The sequence below is a fragment of the Microcaecilia unicolor genome, chromosome 14 (genome assembly GCF_901765095.1).
Source record: "Microcaecilia unicolor chromosome 14, aMicUni1.1, whole genome shotgun sequence".
NCBI classification, from domain to species: domain Eukaryota; kingdom Metazoa; phylum Chordata; class Amphibia; order Gymnophiona; family Siphonopidae; genus Microcaecilia; species Microcaecilia unicolor.
This window is the reverse complement of record NC_044044.1, coordinates 28,003,693-28,023,666: the sequence shown is the minus strand read 5'-3', so window position 1 is coordinate 28,023,666 and position 19,974 is coordinate 28,003,693. Positions and strand designations below refer to the sequence as shown.

Here is a 19,974-nt window from a genome sequence, read left to right as displayed (position 1 = left end):
CTTAGCAGCCTGCAAAAGGTTTTTCTTTTTTCCCCGTCTCCTGATACTAATCTTACCATCTGTCAAATTATCATTTCAAAACTTCCTTTAAATTAAAAAAAAAAACATTATTCACATTTTTGATGGAAGCACAGAAACAGGAAGGAAAGATTCAGATCTGCAGAGAGAGAAAAAAAAACAAATTGGTTACTTGTTGAGGCATAATACTTCCAAATAATCATTTAACAAGCATATGAGTTTTAAGATCAAACAACGTTTCCACTATTAAGTCATCTAAAAGAACAGTCTAGTTCTTTAAGAATCAATGAGCAAAATCAAGTAAAACTAAATAGATTTTCTTTTGTTTTTTAATTTTTTTACAGATAGGACAGTGTCTATATAAACTAATCTACTGATAATTCAGGTACGAAGTGTTTAGTTCTAAGGGGTATGTTTACTAAGGCGTTTTAGCATTTCTAATGCGCCTTTAAAATTAAGGCGTGTTAAACGCTAACGCACCTATACATTTCTATGAGCGTGTTAGCATTTAACGCACGTAAACCATATACATGCGTTAAAAACACTAATGCACCTACAGCCCACCTTAATACATAAGTACATAAGCACTGCCAAGCTGGGAAAAGACCAAAGGTCCATCAAGCCCAGCACTCTGTCTCCGACAGTGGCCAATCCAGGCCCCAAGAACCTGGCAAAACCCCAGAATTTAATAACGATCAATGGACTTTTCCTTCAGGAATCTGTCCAGACCCCCTAGATGTGAGTTTGCAAGGTAAGCAATTCACACAGAAAGGCAACTTCAGAAGGTGATTGGAGGGAATGAGACAACAGTACAGGAGACAAAGGGAAAGAGGGAACCAAAAAGAATTGGGACAAACATCTGATGGTCCAGTCAGAAAAAACTTCAATATTTCTCACATCCAAGCAAATGTTATTATATAATAGCAAATGTGAATTTAATCAATAGAGATATAGAGTCTTAGAACAAGATATTAGTAAGTCTCAAAAATAATTTTAGACAATCAATTCAAGTTTATTAATGAGCAAATATTTACATATATCTGGGTCCTTTGATTCTAGAGTGTATAGCTCCACTTTTCACTAAAACTCCATATTTCAAAACTTGTTAATGGAAATTCTATTTAAAAAAAAAAACATTAATCCAAGGAAAATCATTTTAAAGAGTATACGTCAAGTCAGAGAGAGCATATGACTTACATGATGGTAACTTTCTTTAAATGGATAGGAAATCAGTTCATATTTGTCCCCAGAAACGATTTTTTACCTCCCAGCCTTTTCATGGCTTTCTTTACCTCCTCGCTTCTGAGAGTATAAATGCAGGGGTTTAGCAAAGGGGTCACGATGGTGTAAAAAACGGAAACCTTTTTGTCTGCTGCAAATACCACCGACGGTCTCATGTAGAGGAAGATGCAGGGGCCGAAAAACAAAATGACCACCAGGAAGTGGGAGGCACAGGTGGAGAAGGCTTTCCGCCTTCCCTCAACTGAGCGAATTTTTAAGATAGTGGAGATGATGTATACATAAGATATGAACACCCCAAAAAAACAAATCAGAGCTAAGGTTCCGCTGTTGGCCATATCTGCAACCTCACTGATAAAGGTATCGGAGCAAGCCAACAAAGATAAGGTGTGGGAGTCACAAAAAAAGTGATCTAACTCGTTGGGACCACAGAAGGATAGCTGAGCTATTGGAAATGATTGCCCACAGGCATGAGTGAAGCCACCTAACCATGTAAAAACCACTAGAAGAAGACAAACTCTTCTATTCATTATTGTGGTATAACGCAAAGGATGGCAGATAGCAACGTAACGGTCATAAGCCATCAAGGTCAGGTGAAGGCCTTCTGCACTCCCAATGAAATGCACAAAGAAAAATTGAGTAACACAGTCGTTGAAAGAGATAGTTTTGCTCTGTGAGAGAAAGTTAACTAGGGTTCTTGGGACAGTGACTGTAGAAAAGGACAAATCTAAGAAAGACAGGTTGCTGAGGAAGAAATACATGGGAGTGTGCAGGTGAGAGTCCACATAGATGGTTAACACAACGAGAAAATTCCCAGTCACGGTGAGCAGATAAACCACTAGAAACAGCACAAAGTATACTATCTGTAGGTCTGGATTGCCCGAAAGTCCAAGGAGGATGAACTGTGTGACTCTGGTTTCATTCCTGACTGCCATTCCTTCTACTTTACCAACTGTAGGGAAACAGAAACACAAGAGACAATAGACAGAATACATAAAATGAAGCAGATGATCAGAGAACATTGAGATTCTTTACAAGGACGTCCTGAGCTGTTGTGCCCTTTCAAAATCCAGACTGAAAACTTACTTTTTATGTTATCTTGGTAATCAATAGAAATAGAATAAAAGAAAAAAGAAAATAAGATGATACCTTTTTTATTGGACTAACTTAATACATTTTTTCATCAGCTTTCGAAGGTAGCCCTTCTTCATCAGATCAGAAATAAGCAAATTTTGATCAGTAACAGCATATATAAGTGAAACATCGAAGTATTTCAGTGACAGTCTGAAAGGATGAGGGAAGGGAGGGTTAGGTGAGAGACAGGGAGGGCTGAGAGGACTTTTCCCACATATTATTATTATTAGCATTTGTATAGCGCTACCAGACGCACGCAGCGCTGAACACCTGGCACAGAGAGACAGTCCCTGCTCAATAGAGCTTACAATCTAAAAATACAGACAGACAAGACAATTAAGGGCGAGGGAAGTACTGGGTGAGAAGGAACAAGGGGAGGGTAATTGAGTAGAATCTAGGAGCCAAAACCAGCAGTGAAAAGGTGGGTTTTCAGCAAAGATTTGAAAACAGGTAGAGATGGAGCTAGGCGTACAGGCTCAGGAAGTCCATTCCAGGCATAAGGTGCCGCGAGGGAAAAGGAACGAAGTCTGGAGTTAGCAGTGGAGGAGAAGGGGGGCGACAAGAGAGATTTGTCCAGTGAGCGGAGTTCACGGGGAGGAATGTAGGGAGAGATGAGAGTGGAGAGGTAATGGGGGGCTGCAGAATGGATGCATTTAAAGGTCAGTAAGAGAAGTTTGAACTGTATGCGGAAGCGGAGAGGGAGCCAGTGAAGTGACTTGAGGAGTGGGCTAGTGTGGGTATAATGATTTTGGCGGAAAATATGTCATGCTGCAGAATTATGGACAGACTGGAGAGGAGAGAGATGGCTGAGTGGAAGACCAGTGAGAAGTAGATAAATTCTACTCACATAAATTCACATAAATTCTACTCACCGTCTGCTGCTCACTGACTTTCCCTCTTATTCAAGCACAGTTCATCAGTTCAATCAAGATGTTATTTTATTACATGGATAATAACCATCAGTGAAACGTTTTATCATCTCACAATACTTCTAGGGATTGGCATTACAACTTGACAACTTGACAATTGCTTTCCAATTCTTCCAATTCAAACTTGATGGTCTATTCAAGGTTTGATTGGTAAAGATTGTTCTCTTCAGATATATTAAAGAAAGAGCTGGAAAGAGACCATGAGTTACAGCAAGGGAAGTGAGACAACGAGAACTAAGGTGAACAAGACAGGAGATGAATGTAAACTCAAAATGGCAGAAACGTCTGCAACTAGTTAAGGGTCATAACATATTTTTTATCCTGAACCTGAATAGATATTTCTTTGCTGTTTCCCAGCTTTACCCACTAAGTAAAGTATATTCACAGAATGAAATTTTGAACACTTATGTTAAAAGACTGAAAATTATAAAGTGGATAATAATAGAGATAGATACTTACAGCAAATTATAGAGAGAGATCATCAGATAAATGGATGATATTTTCCATACCAAACATATTCCTGAAAAATACCACAAAGTATAATTATTAGACGAAGTCAGTTCTTCAGTTCTGGAGAATAGGTAGTCTCTGCCTTACTAGGTCTGTCTACAACTACAGGCAGAAGGGTCTCAGTAGGCAGCGAAGTGATGAACTTTAAACTGTACTTGGGTCTCTATGGATTATAATCTTTGGAGGATCTCAAGAGAAGCAGGTGGTTAAACAACTTTGCCATTCCCACTAATAGCCAGTACATCTGTGAAGAAACAAAAGTTTGAAACCTATGGAGTCCATGGGGTCAAAATTCAAAGCAATCTAACAGGCCACAAATGCCTCCTGTCCAGTTACATCGTTTGTTCAGGGCTATCTACTAATATTCAGTGGCTGTTAATCATAATTAAAAAGGCCACAAATGTCTCCTGTCCAACTAGCAGTAGGGCTACCGCTGGAATAGCATATAGTGAATTGGCCGTATCGCCAGGCTCTCCCGGGAACCCGGCGGTAGTTCCGGTTCTGCCATGCGCCATTTCCAGTGATCGAAAATAGCTTTTATTTTCTAGCACCAGTGGGCGGGGATTAGGTATGCCCAGCGGTAATCGGGCAGCATGCACGCTGCCCGATTACCGCCGGAGCCCTCACCGCCTCCTAAGTAGAAGGCGGTAACGGCTCGCCATTTAATACCTTTATTGGAAAAATGCCCTTTTACCCTCTGCAGTAAAAGGTGGCCTCAGTACACAGCGATCCCATGTGCTGACACCACCGCGGGCCACCTTTTACAGCCGATTGGCAAAAGGGCCATGAAGTCATGCGTAGAAAAGGGACATGCATTATTTCTTAGTTACTTTTACCTCAAAGGAACCCCAGGATACTCTGCCAGGCCTCTACCATTGCAGCTGGTGCATTGATTTCATGGTTTTAATCATGAGAGGCCAGGCAGACCCAGAGGTCCCACAGAACTTGCTTACCCTGCAACTCAAACTGACATGTTGATGCATCAGCCTTTATTGTAGAAACACTAGTTGTAGAGAGATCGTTCTTCATAGCATGTCAGCATTACGAGTCACAGTCTATTCATTATCATTTAAAATCTCCACTTCCCAAGCTGCAAAGGACTCAAATACAAATCAACTTCCGCATCTAGTTTTTCGTACATCAGCATACAACTATGGAACGCACTACCAAAGTCTTGAAAACCATATACGGCCACTTACACTTCAGAAAATCACATAAGATCCACCTGTTTAAAAAGGCATACCCTACCGACCCAACATAAACGCCTAATCTCAGCGACACAACAACACTAAAGTTCGTAATGGCCATCACACAACTCTTCCACAGTACGATACCTTCATGTGGTCCTACAACATGAACCTTATCCTTCCACAACATCACCTTGTATTTGTTTACTCCGGAGTCTGCAAACAGCTCTCCAGCACTATGTAAGCCACATTGAGCCTGCAAATAGGTAGGAAAATGTGGGATACAAATGTAACAAATAAATAAATTAACAGGTCATAATAATTCATCAGAAGTATATTTAGGCGCACGCCCATTCCAACCCTCTTTCCTCCTGTCTGTGGTCCAACTCCCAAATATGGGCACTGCATCCCAGCCCCAGGAAATATTCCTTCTAAGGTGCTGACTGAGTTTCTTTTTTGGCACCAAATCTGACCCGAAATCCAGATTCGGGTAAACCAAAACTCCCCTCTCCCCAGCATTCCCCTATCCTCCTCCCCACTCAACACTGGTAGGCCCTTCCCAGGCTTATCTTAGGAAGCCCTAGTAGTCTACTGGACTGCTTTCTGGCTATGGGCTGAGGGAGGGGGGGGCTTTGTCGTGGGAGGTGGGAGAAGGCTCAAGTTTGTTTTAAAAAATTTATATGGGTGCCAGCAATGTTTAGTGGAGGAAAAAGCCAAAGAATGTTATTGAATAGACAAGGGAATACAGTATTTCTAGGATGGGCAGGACAAACTGCTTGTTCTTTTGGCCGCTGTCGGTGACAGGGTGCTGGGCTCAATGGACCCTTGGTCTGTCCCAGCATGGCGATGCTTATGTACTTATGTACTTAAGTGCCAGCACTCGCATTATGAAAAGGAGCCGCCCACCAACCGAACTTCCAGAGCTCACCACAATTGTAGAGAGTGGTTAGGTCAAAAGCTTTTATTATCAGGCCAATAACAGCTGTCTCAAACTTCAGTACACAGGTTATCTCCAAACAAACAAGTTCCAACCAAAAACAGGTTTCCCACCAATCAGGGTTTTTCCAGACCAAGGCAGGTTTTCAAAGTCAGGCTTTCTATAAATCAGGCTTCCAGTAAAGCAGGTAAATAAAACAGGCTTCCAGTGAAGCAGGTTACTCTCACCTCTTAACACCACTTCCAAACCCTCAGGAGCTGGCCATCCCTGCCTTGGAACTCTCCCACTCCATAGAGGCTTCTCCCTCCTCCTGGGATTCCTCTCCCCCTCCTTCCATATAATCCGTCCAATCCTCTTCTTCCCTCTCCATAGGCCCCTCTCTATTCCAGCTGGGCCTCATGGTATATTGATTGCGTATCCAGGGGAACTGAGCTTCTTCCCTCCGCCTCCCCCTAGTGGGTGACGAAATTATAGGCTCAGCCTGGCTATCCCCCTGGCTCCCTCTGCTGGAGCTGGGAGTCCATTCCCTTGTCTCCAGACTACTCTCTGCCTCCCTCCTTGCAATGGCTTCTGGTACTTGTATTTCAGGGTCTAACTGCTTCATCCTAGCCGCCCTGGCGGTAGCCTTGTCACAGCACGCTGAGCAGCCTAATTGAGGACAACTCTTGTGCTGTCCAAAATTTAGGCTGCTTAGCTATGCATAAACCACGGCTCTTCCCTAACGCTGCCCCACGCCTGACCTGCCCAGTATGTCAATAATAGTTGCAGTATTTTAAAAATATACATCTACATCTCAAGTCACCGCATTTTCAACTTACCAAACTGTAACGTTACTTAAAATACACTTTTTTTTTCTGTTGCCAGTGATGTTTTATTTCTTGACTAGGGTTTCAGATATGGTGATTATTGTTTAAAGTTCTGTATGTTCTCGTTGTGGATGCTTTCTTTACTATCTTAATGGAATTCCATCTATTTTCGTTTTCCTTTGTTTAAATTGTTTTATTTATATTTTTAGCTTTAGTAAACCACCCTCACCTGTCTATTCAGATAGGGCGGTATAACAAATTTTAATAAACATGTAATATCAAAATGCATGAACTCAGCTCTTCTCCCTTGTTGAACAATGAACTGCTGGTCATCCATAGGATGTGTTGTACCTACTATGGCTATACTTCCTTCTCCACTTTGTAACTTTCCACTACCAGATACCAACACGTTTACCATATTTTGTAAATTTGTCCTCTGCCCTCAGGCTGTGTCTCCATCTTGTCACTAAAACGTTCATCATATGGAAGCCAAGCAAGCCCCCAAATTCCTTATAAACGCCAACGATGATATCTAGATATGAAACCATAGGATCTATCTGTCCGGGATGCTTGCGGCACATAATGGTCATCATTCTGGTGTTAGAAAGGACCCAGTTGATGCCTGTTGTACCCTTGCAGTGAATCACCCTGACTTGCCCAATGGGGAATTCCTACGCCTGAGAATACGGGCGGTTCTTGTAACAGTCTTTGTAACGCCTAACATCTAGTAGCGTGAAGCCATTAAATTATTTATTTATTTATGTATTTATTTGCACATTCATACCCCACGTTTGCCCCACAGTCTTGCAGGCTCAATGTGGCTTACAATGTACTGATAGGCTATCGCCAGATCAGAGGTGATACGGTTACAATTAAATTAGATAGAATAGAAGAAACAGGGAAAGGAGAAGAGAGTCTAAAATGGTTCGAAGAAATGTCGTTAGGATGGACTTCAGGTTTACATAAAATACTCTTGCTTCAGTCCTTTGGTTCTCAAAGATTGGAGGTACATTCTCCCACAGTTCTGCCACCTCCTGCAGATTCCCAGAGGCCAGGACATTGGGAGGATGTGGAGAATAGAGGAGCAGGGAAGAATCAGATAAAGAGGAATAAGAGCACGATACTTTTCATTCACTGGTTCTTTCCTTATTAATCACCAAACTCGACCTACTGCAATATTGTTTCCTTGGGCTTCTCTCACGCAAGAAACTCCAATCCATGTCTTCCCCCTGCTCCAAAAATTTCTCTAGCTTTCCATTGAAAAACATGTCTTATTTAAGTTGCTCTTCCTCACCTTCAAGGCCCACAGACTCTGACTCTCAATCTATCTCACGATGTTAACCATCCCATATTCCCCTATGCATCTCCTCCACTCCATCATTGATTACCAACTAGTCCCTCCCCAATGCTACATCATGGCCCCTGCTCGTTGGAATTCACTTTCTCTCACTATCCCTTCTGAACCGTCTTTCAAAAAGTTTAAAGCAGCTTTGAAAACCTGGCTTCTTACACAGGCATTTCATTTTGACTGATTGAGGGGTGGAGAGACTTCATTCAGACTCATTGTTTCCCTTTCTCCCTCACCCTGTCTTGACCACCACTCCCCATCCCTTTCTTCTCGCCCCAATCCTGTTTACTCGTGCTACTGTCTAACAAAGGTTTGACTAGTCTGGTGTGAATGAAAGTACTTTCCTGTCCGAGCATTGTAGCTCCTTTTCCTAAACATTTTATGCTTTTTTTTTTATATAAACCACCCAGTGGTGGTGGCGGTTAGCTTAGCAGAGTTCAAAAAGGGGTTAGACGGTTTCCTAAAGGACAAGTCCATAAACCGCTACTAAATGGACTTGGGAAAAATCCACAATTCCAGGAATAACATGTATAGAATGTTAACAACCTTATAATACTGGGCTATACCCAGTATAGAATGTTTGTACGTTTGGGAAGCTTGCCAGGTGCCCTTGGCCTGGATTGGCCGCTGTCGTGGACAGGATGCTGGGCTCGATGGACCCTTGGTCTTTTCCCAGTATGGCATTACTTATGTACCCAGATCTACGAGTTCAGTTTGGGCACTAATGTAAGTTTTAATAAAATATAAACTGTGTTTACTAATTTTTTTGGAATGGGAGAGCATGTCCTAGATCAGAGGGGTTGGAGGAACTTTCTGGGAGATAGGGATTTTGACCAATGTGGGCTGGGAGGTGGGAGAAGGCATGGGGGGGCTGCATCGGGGGTAGGGAAATCATGGGAGCTACAAATAATAAAGTTATACAGGTCCTGGCTAACATTCAGCTGTGACCCTTATGAATACATCCTAAATACCAGACAAGGAAACCGATACTAGGAATAGACAAAATGAACTTTCAATACCTCCCTACTTCACCTACACTGCCAATTACTGAACTTTAATGTAATACCACTTGAATTCTTACACCGGAAAAACTTAAACACTTGACTGCTTAATTACTTTGTCATGTACGAACTTTACTACAATACCACTATGTATTTCTTGATCCGGAACTGGCGATCGCCATTACAGTACAATGTAAGCCACATTGAGCCTGCAAATAGGTGGGGAAATGTGGGATACAAATGCAATAAATAAATAAATATTGGCTGGGACCCATATAAGCTCCGGTGGCTTCCTTGGCTTACATTAGCCCCAGATACTCAGTACCAGTGCCCAGACTATCTGGACCTACGTCTGCCCCTGGCTCTCAGCATTTTAAAAAAATGTTGACCACCATGGACTGAATATCGGCTGTACATTATTTAAGCAAGGCTTTCAGGTGACAACTGAGGATCTGAATCCTAAACTCTACTTTCTGTCTAACTTGGATGGACTATTCGTGTTTAAGACAGTGCATTAGTGTTTCACTGATAACGTCCTTGGCTGAATATTGCTTTCCTGTTGATCTTTGCAGTTCGTTTCTTCTTTCTTATTTCAAGGTTTCTTTTACAAAGCCGCACTATCATTTCCTGCTCAGTAAATGAGAGGGAGCCTCTTCAGTTCCTATGGGCTTCTTCTCATTTGCCACGTGGAAATCGCTAGCGTGGCTTTGTAAAAAAAAAAGCCCTAAGAGGCCCTTTTATAAAGCGGCGTAAGCCCAACGCGGGCCTGGCGGTATCAGTACCAAAATACAGAAGCCACAAAAGCAAAGCGCAAACTGCTACTACTACTAAGCAAATAAAACTAATGACTTGTATTTTAAGATTTATTTATTTTACATCATGTTTTAAAATACAGGTAATGTTTGCAGCTTTTATTTTAATGAAAGTATAGGACCACCGCTGATTTTCCAAGTCACTGAACAAAATTTACACAACCACACTGGATTTAAAAATAAGAAAAGTTGTCAAAACCTTATGAACTAACTATTTATTTATTTTATTTATTTGTTACATTTATATCCCACATTTTCCCACCTATTTGTAGGCTCAATGTGGCTTACTTAGTACCGGAGAGGCCTTTGCAGGCTCCGGTGTGAACAAATACAGGGTGATGTTGTGGTAAGATCAAGTTCATGTGGCACAGCCACATTAGGAGAACGGAAGAGATGTGTTATGTCCATTACGTGCTTTAGTCTGGTTGTGTTGCAGAGATTAGGCATTTAACTTGGATCGGTAGGGTATGCCTTTTTAAACAGGTTGGGTTTTACTGATTTCCGGAATTTTAGGTGGTCGTACGTCGTTTTCAAGGGTTTTGGTAATGCGTTCCACAGTTGTGTGCTTATGTAGGAAAAACTAGATGCGTAAGTTGTTTTGTATTTACGTCCTTTGCAGCTTGGGTAGTGCAGATTTAGATAAGATCGTGTTGATTCGGATGTATTTCTAATTGGTAAGTCGATCGAGTCTGTCATGTAACTCGAAGCTTCTCCGTAGATGATTTTGTGAACCAGGGTGCAGATTTTGAAGGCGATGCGTTCTTTGATTGGGAGCCAGTGTGGTTTGTAGAATTTTAAAGAATTCAACATAAATAAGCAAAAAAAAAAGTAAAAAACATAAAACCCTTTGTCAGTGGTGTAGCAAGGGCGGGACGGTGTGGGCAATCAACCCCGGGTGCACGCCGCTGGGGGGTGTCGGCTCTGCTGGTTCCCTGCTCCCTCTGCCCCAGAACCGACACCCCCCCCCCCCAGCGGCGTGCACACAGTAGGCAAGAGTGCACTCGGGGGGGGGGGCTTGGGTGATGCGCTGAGGGGGGGGGGTTGATGCACTGAGGGGGGGTTTCATGCTGCACCCAGGAGGGGGGCATAACGGCGAACCGCCCCGGGTAGCAGCCGCCCTCGCTACACCACTGCCCTCTGTTTACTAAGTTGCACTAGGGACTGCCGTGTGCTAATGAATGGGCTTTGAATGGGCTGCGTCGGTATTGCCGCACAGAATCCACTAGTGCGGCTTAGTAATCAGGTGGGAAAGTAATGGGGTCAATAGTCATAACCCAGTTAAATCACCACTGAATATCAACTAACCTCCAAAATGATTGCCAGCCATTTTGTGGGTAATCTGGAGGTGGAGTCAGCACTTATGCGGTTAATGCTATATTCAGATCTTAACCACATAAGTTAACCGGACAAATAGGACCATATAAAACAGTCCTAGCTATGAAAAAACATTCCCTGATGGATTTCAGAAAGAAAATAACACTAGCTCTGAACGAGGATGAACAAAACTGGCAGAGATTTATTCTAGTTAAAGGATGATTGTAACAAAAAAAAAAATAATAAATGGATAATATATCTCAAGAATCCATACAGTGAGCTCAAAATCAAGCAATATTATATCAATAACAGATGCTCCTTTAGAGTTTACTGAGTTCTGCCTTCTAAAAATAAACAGCTACATTCAAGCCAATATTTCTCATTATTTTTCTTCTGAAAACAGGGTTTATGCATCCCCTGAGGAAATACTTTCCTGCTGTTTAGTCTCTTCATGGCTGTTTTCACTTCCTCATTTCTCAGAGTGTATATAACGGGATTTAACAAAGGGGTCAGGATGGTGTAAAAAATGGAGACCATCTTATCAGCTGAAAATGTCACTGAAGGTCTCAGGTAAATGAAGACACAGGGACCAAAGAACAAAGTGACCACCATGAGGTGAGAAGCACAAGTGGAAAAGGCTTTGCGCCTTCCCTCAGCAGATCGAATCTTTAAGATGGTGGAGATGATACCTATGTAAGATAAAAGTAGCACCAGGAAGCAAGTTAAGGATATCATTCCACTGTTGGCAATGATCATGGTTTCAATCGCAAAAATGTTAGAGCAAGCCAACACTGATAACGGATGAACGTCACAAAAAAAATGGTTTATTTCATTCGGACCACAGAAAGGCAGTTGATACGTTAAAAATGCCTGTGTGAATGAGTGGACAAAGCCAGCTACCCAAGTAGAGGCAACCAGTTGGAAACATACAGTCCTGTTCATTATGGTGGTGTAACGCAAAGGATTGCAGATGGCAACATAGCGATCGTAGGCCATCAGCGTCAACAGAAAGCACTCTGTGCCCCCAAAGAAGTGCAGAAAAAATAATTGGGCAATACAGTCGTTGAACGAGATGGCTTTGTTCTCCGAGATGAGGCTAAGTAGAGTTTTGGGAACAGTAACAGTCGAATAGCATAAATCCAAAAAAGACATGTTACTGAGGAAGAAGTACATGGGAGAGTGCAGACGAGGGTCTACCTTGATGGTCACCATGATGAGAAGATTCCCAGCTACAGTGAGCAGATAGAGAGGCAGGAACACCATGAAGAATACGATCTGCAATTCTGGAGTGTCCGAAAGTCCCAAAAGGGTGAATTCTATGACTTTAGTCTCATTTCCAACTGCCATTTATCACACTTTATTGGTTTGTGCCTGGAAATAAGAAAACACTATGAAATAAATGATTCTCGGAACAGCACTTCCATTAATAGGTTGTAGCGATAATTTGGAAGGATGATAAAGATAATCAACACTGTTAAGCCTCTTCTTTGCCTCTCATTAGTCTGTCTGTCTGTCTGAATCCACTGAACGTTATTCTGTTATATATATGTCCCTATTCTTAGAGATCAAACAGCAAAACAGAAAAGTACCAGGAGCCTTCAAAAAAAGGGGGAATAAAACCTTTAATCATGTGTTTTGAGGAACAAATCTTTGAATGGACCTGACACGGTCCATGTTTCGGCACTCAGCACCTGTGTCAGGGGTCTCTCAGGACTACCAGGCTTGAAGGCAGACTTCCACGAGAACACAGCATAAGGAGAAAGCTGCAGCTATTCTTAGAGATATCTGTTAAGCACGCCTAATAGTGCCCAACCCTAGATCATCTGCTGGAACTACCTTAGGGGCCTTTTTACGAAGTGGCAGTAAGCCCAACGCCGGCTTAACACTTGCTAAACAGGAAGTACCGCTGGGCTACCGTACTTCCCACCCCTAGCGCATCGTCATATCCGATGCCACAAAAATATATTTATTTTTGTAGCGCCGGCATGTACCCGGTGGTAATCGGTCAGTGCCTCAAACTGCCTGGTTACCGCCGGATTAGTGCAGGAGCCCTTACCACCACTTCAATGGGTGGTAGTAAGGGCTTCCCCCTCCCAAAATGGCCTCATGACAAGTGCTTTACTTGTCGCGTGGCCATTTCCTGCAGGACAGAGAGACTTCCCTTTTACCTGCCGCGATAAAAGGGGGTCTTGGCGCGAGTGAAAAACCCTCGCCAATGTATCTTATACGTTTACTGAAGCTTGCTGTACCATCTTCTGTGGTGCACAGATCAAGGTGGTTTACATCCAAAAATTAAAGAAACCGGAAAGGAATGCCTAATTTATGATAGAGAATATCCTCAAATGTTCACACAAAACTAAAGACAGAAGATAAAGGTGTCTAGTTTAAAACAGAAGGATATCTCACTACTCCTGGGTCCTTACGATGCTCAAAACATTACACTGGCGCTAGAGGCGATTAGCACTGGACTAGCGCCGGCCTTAGTGAGCGCACAATGCTCAGAAGGCTCTAGCGTTGGAGTCAATGTGTACGCCAAAGATTAGCACAAATAGCATGCAAATGTAGTCAAAGGGATTAAGTACGAATCCTTCTACGCATCTAATTTTTCCTTTTCAGGTAGCCAGCTTTGGAATGCTTTACCAAGACCCATCCGTACCATCAACGGCCTTCTGCCCTTCAGAAAAGCACTGAAGACCCATCTCTTCAAGATAGCCTACCCTAACGATTCAACCTAACCAAAGCCTGCCCACATGATTCTTATTGACAATTGTTATACATTGACCATATTCCCATTATCCTTATTGCTACCCCATATCCATTCCTCGCCATCCTTCTACACCTACCTCCCAACGCTCATTTCCTTCTGCACCCAATTCCTCCTATGTTCAATTTACTTATCCGTTAACCCCATTAATATTGCGTTTACTACATATTGCTTACTCTTTTTACGACTTTGTAATTCTTTATACTGTTACTATGTAAGCCACATTGAGCCTGCCATGTGTGGGAAAGCGCGGGGTACAAATGTAATAAATAATAATAATGAGGTCAGTCCCTATTCCCTCCCAATGCTTAGAGAACAGCGCACAAAACAAAGCCGCCCTTACTGCTGAAAATCTAACACCAACTCGGAGCAGGCATTGGGGTGTTTGAAGAGAGGATTTCTCATGATTCTTTCTTTAAAATCTGCTGGTTTGGGTATTTTTTTGGAAGTGGAAGAAAGTCCATGCAAGCTTGTAAGCGCCAGTACTAAGAAATAAATGTGCGTGAGTCCGAAAAAAAACAAAGCAAAAGTGAAAGCACACATTGGTGCCTGTTTCCTGCACTTAAATATAAACCTTCCAAATAAAAAAATAAAATAAAATAAAAAGCTTATATAAAAAAGCTACAAAAAAACAGTCATGACTGTGTGCTTCACATTCAGGTTTGCCTGGTGCATGTGCACAAGAGCTGAGCTTACCGTGAAACTCTTCTGCGCATGCGCCAAGCAATTCTCCCCTTGCTTTCCCTTTTACAGCACGCATATAATTTGAATACCATTTCCTTTGAGCATTGGTCGCCTAGTTTTCTGCTCAGTTCCAGCAGTATGGGTTCTGCACTGTTGGCTTTATTGTGTGAGTTTGGAGCATCAGCCTGCAAATCCACATACACCAATTCAAAAGTGTGCTGTAAGATCAGTTTTAAATTTATGATAGGATAATTCTGCAGGCAAAGATAATGGTAGCTCATTCCAGAGGATCAGTGCTAAAAAGAAAAAAAAGCACTCCTATTAGACTAAAGGCATGCACGGGATAGAGCCAGAAAACCAAACAATGTTCACTGAAAAGACCTGAGGGAACGTCCCGGTACATAAGGAATGATCACTGCTGCCAGAAAGTGCAGGGTTTGGGGGGGGGGGGTTCATGTAAGGTTCTCTGGCCTGGATACAAGCATTCAAATATTAGACAGACTCAGAATCTCAAATACCAGAAAATAATCTTAAACTTTATTCTTCAACTAACTGGACGTCAGTGCACAGACAGATTTAAACACAGACTGAATAAGATCTGCTCTGTTTGTCTGTTTGTCCCTAGAACAAATTCATTTTACAGGTGTAAACTCCGTAATCTGTACTCCTATCAGTCTATTTTCCCATATTCACTAAACTTGACTCCAGTGAAAATTATTTCTGCTATCTAATGGAGTTAAGTTAGTCCTGACATATTTGCAGATTTACAAAGCAATTCCAGTTGGCATTTTCATTGCCGACTCTTTCAATGCAAATTTGGTCTACTCTAGATTTCTTCAACAAAGATCGATCTCTCTCCCTATCTCTGTTTTATTTCTATTTTTCACCTACTGTATTTTTCTCTATTATCTCTTTTTACATTAATAGTTGAGAGAGAGAGATCTTTGTTGAAGAAATCTAGAGTAGACCAAGTTTACATTGAAAGAGTCGGCAATGAAAATTGATCTCTCTCTCTCTCTCAACTATTAATGTAAAAAGAGATAATAGAGAAAAATACAGTAGGTGAAAAATAGAAATAAAACAGAGATAGGGAGAGCAGACAGAGGGGAAGGAAGCTGGAGAGATGGAGTGAAGCAATGAAAGAAACAGAGAGAGTCGTTTAGGGAAAGGGAAATGGGACTTGATATACCGCCTTTCTGAGGTTTTTGCAACTATATTCAAAGCGGTTTACATAGTATATACAGGTACTTATTTTGTACCAGGGGCAATGTAGGGTTAAGTGACTTGCCCAGAGTTACAAGGAGCTGCAGTGGGAATCAAACTCAGTTCCCCAGGATCAGAGTGCACTGCACTAACCAGTAGGCTTAGTCCTCCACATATGAGAGTTTAGAATTTGAATTTGAAATGATAAAATATCACCAAAGCACAAACTCTTTCAGCTTTACCCCTGATTTCTCTGTAATTAAAACATACATGAAAAAATTATGAGAAAAATATTAAGTGGTAAGGATTACACAATAGATGCTTTAAAAACAGGCAAACAGAAATGCACAGATACATAGAAACATATTTCAGAGACCCTCGTTTTTGCATTTCTCTGTGCTCTGTACAGGCGTTGGAATTAGTCTTCCTGTCTGGATGCTAAATACATACCTAGAAACTGTATATTCATATTTGCCCCAAATTTAGATATCCTGTAGACCAGGTAATTTCCTCCTCACTAGTTCTGAGTCCTTCACTAATTATTTATTATTTATTTGGATTTTGATCACACCTTTTTCAGTAGTAGCTCAAGGTGAGTTACATTCAGGTACAGGGTAATTGGTTAAGAACTAGCAAACAGAATAATTTATACCATGTATTCTGCCCTTAGGAATAAACTCTCTGGTGGGAGTTTAATGTTAAGAACAAAAAAAACAACCTCGTTATTTCCATTCCTACAGAAAAATTGCCTCTGGAGAAAATATCTTGGAAGCCAAATGCTTTGGAATCTGTGGACTCTATTGTCCAAGCCAACTCAACTGAAATAGATTCAAGTAATTTACCGACTGTTGGCATTGTGTTCGTTGGCAAGCAAAAAAATGGTTTGTCCTAGTTGTAGAAAATAGTTTTTAATCACTTTTTGTAGAGAGATTTCAATGTATCACCATTAGAGGCCAATGTCTACATAGCTCTGAATCTCCTTTCACTTCGTTAAATAAAGGTCTCATCATCTGAAAGTGTCTTCCTTTTTGCATTTTTTCAAGGGGATGTGCAGATGTGTCGTACGTCTACCGCTACCATGACCAGGGACAAAAGCTCCATTTTTTTTCCTCCTTGTTTTCTCATTCACTACATCGTATTTCTCTCATCTTCCTTTCCTTTTCTTTTATTCGATTCATTTGATCTGCTAGAATAATTTTGAACTGTTACTGTAACACTCTTCAGGCTTTCTAGTGATGCCCGATATCAAGTCTAGTGAAATAAATTTAAGTTCATTGCCATCTCTTCAGTTCTCCATTTTCCACATCTGTCAACTATCCTTACACTTGGTCCTCCTGTCGTCAATATTTTCATTTCTTTTCTTTGACGCTCATTCTCTCCGTCTGGTTCCTATTCCTCCGTCTACTCGTCCTCTCTTATCCCTCATCCTTCCTTCCATATTTCCTACTCACTTCCTTCTATGTGAACAAATAAGGAGACAGTTCTCTTAAGTGAATCTTGGAAGAATTTATAGAGAAAGGTCAGGACATTGTGATTGCGTTCCTTTGTTTTCTTAGATTTTATTACTTGGATTTAATTACTTATATTTCCAAATGCAAGCCTAAACCAAGTTACATTTCAGTTACAATAGGATTTCCCAATCCCTGAGGGCTTGGATCTGATGGTTGTATTTACTAGCCAGCATTAATGATTTAGGGCCAGATTCCATATCTGGTGGCGAAAAATTCTGCATGGAATAAATTCCAACCTGAATGTATTCTGTAAACGGTGCCCATATTTACTATATAGAATATGATTAGTTGATATCACAGTGCTTAAAACTGTGTGGATCCATTTACACCAGGGTAAATGTGGCGTAAATGCCGGGGAACATAGATTTAGGTGTAGAGGCCCATATTCTATAACAGTGCATGTACATTTTGGAACACCCAGGAAATGCCCATTTCCCCGCCTATAACCATTTAGGTGCAGTGCATTACAAATATGCTTAGAGAATTGTTTGCGAAAATTCTAATGATTGACAATTAGTGCTCATTATTGTTTGTTACATACAGTAAGTATTGCCATACTGGGAAAGACCAAAGGTCCATTGAGCCCAGCATCCTGTTTCCAACAGTGGCCAATCCAGGTCACAAATACCTGGCAAGATCCCAAAAATGTACAAAACATTTTATACTGCTTATCCCAGAAATAGTGGATTTTCCCCAAGTCCATTTAATAACGGTCTATGGACTTTTCCTATAGGAAGCCGTCCAAACCTTTTTTTTAAACTCTGCCAAGCTAACCGCCTTTACCACATTCTCTGGCAATGAATTCCAGAGTTTAGTTACACGTTGAGTGAAGAAATATTTTCTCCGATTCGTTTTAAATTTACTACATTGTAGCTTCATCGCATGCCCCCTAGTCCTAGTATTTTTGGAAAGCGTGAAGAGATGCTTCACATCTACCCGTTCAACTTCACTCATTATTTTATAGACCTCTTTCATATCTCCCCTCAGCCGCCTTTTCTCCAAGCTGAAGAGCCCTAGCCGCTTTAGCCTTTCCTCATAGAGAAGTCGTCCCATCCTCTTTATCATTTTCGTCACCATTCTCTGCACCTTTTCTAATTCCACTATATCTTTTTTGAGATGCGGTGACCAGAATTGAACACAATATTCGAGTGCTATTAATAACGCTGATTGGCTTGTTAACCCAATTAAGTTTCATGTGTTGTCATAGAATACTCCTGGATTTTGGCGCAGAAAAACTAGGCGCGCTATATATAGAATCCGGGGATAACTGTGATGATCCTGCAAACCTGACTAGAAAGTTGTGCCTCCAGGAAAGAGTTGAGAAGCACTGCAATAAGGGAATGGAATATTCTGATTGTGTACCCAACAGTTCTATCTCTGTTGAGTTTCAAGGGATTCAGTTGCCTTCTCCTAGTTATCCCGAACCAAATATTATTTCACATAAGTACAATGTGCCAATTAGGGCCAACCTTCCTCTTTAAATCCAGTCCTAAAATGTCTGCTAAATACAGATTCAGGAAGCCTCTGCTATTATGCGGCAGTCAGGAGTGCCCTCTAGAGAACTGCATGAGAAAAGCAAAAGACTTTTTGTTTTTCATCCTCACTGGTCTTTGCTGCTATAGGGAAACAGGGTATTTAGATTTTTTTATTGCTACTGAGCTCAAGGTATGGGCTACTGTTACTCCTCCAATCTTCATCCCTTCCGTCGCATAATTTTCATAGATATGCAAGAAAACTTTTTTTTTTTAATATTGTGACCTTGATACATAGAGATTTTAGTTTACCTCCACTAAAATCTAAACAGAATCATGAGCCTCTTACAAAATTTGGAGGAACTATGCGTATAGGGAGAATCAGGGTCTTCTCGTCTCCTTTTGGGTAAGGTCTCACTTTTAAACTGAGGGCAATCCCTGAAACTTTGAAACTGTGCAATGTATACATGGGTGTAGGGAGGGGAGCAAGAGGGACAATTGCCCCCACCCCAAGATTCTCATCAGCATCATCCTTCCTCTTACTATCTGCTCCGTAGAAAGCTGTAGAGTAATGCAAAAAAAATTACTTCCCCCACTTGGAGAATTTCCTCCCTACACTACTAAATATGGAGTTAAGACCCTGCTACAACCCCAACACCAAACTCTGAACCCTGGTTGTGAACCAAGAGAATTAAACATCTCACTGAATCTGCACAGTTCATAGAGGAAGTCACCCATTTTTGTATGAGTGAATCTAGATTTATATCACTGTGAGGCTCAGAGCACAGTAATACACTCCAGCATCAGATGTTCTCACGTTGGAAATCGTTAAAGGGATAACTCCGTTCTCTTTATCCAATGTTGCAGCAAACCTGGTCTTCGGATTGGAATCATTTTCCTTACTGCTCGGATCCCTACGTAATATGAACTCTGGGGCTTTATTAGGGTACTGGACATACCAAAACAGGTACGGGAAGGGATCAGTAGTTTTAAATTCACACAATAATTGTGCCACCTGTCCCTCGGAAACATGCTGTTCTTTTGAAGTCTGATTTACAGAGTTTCCTTGAATGGATCCTGCAACAAAAACCACAAAAACGTACAT

At 41.4% G+C, this 19,974-nt stretch overlaps 1 protein-coding gene and 1 gene segment (V, D, J or C); both read right to left on the bottom strand.

Moving 5' to 3' along the window:
- Positions 1-1,247: 1,247 nt before the first annotated feature.
- LOC115457245 lies at positions 1,248-12,582 on the bottom strand. The gene is made up of 2 exons (XM_030186667.1): positions 11,598-12,582; positions 1,248-2,209 (listed from the first exon to the last, which is right to left on the bottom strand). Exons 1-2 carry the CDS (start codon positions 12,580-12,582, stop codon positions 1,248-1,250), a joined length of 1,947 nt encoding a protein of 648 aa, XP_030042527.1.
- Positions 12,583-19,629: 7,047 nt separating this feature from the next.
- On the bottom strand, positions 19,630-19,974 carry LOC115457244. The segment is given in 1 exon segment: positions 19,630-19,974. A coding segment is annotated over 1 exon segment (345 nt).

Bases quoted from the DNA above. Each gene is read 5' to 3' on its own strand.
- LOC115457245 (XM_030186667.1), bottom strand. From the start codon at position 12,582: ATGGCAGTTGGAAATGAGACTAAAGTCATAGAATTCACCCTTTTGGGA. The intron at 2,210-11,597 runs GTAGCTGTTTAT...GTTTCCCTACAG, and splicing joins TGAGAAATATTGGCTTGAAT to TTGGTAAAGTAGAAGGAATG.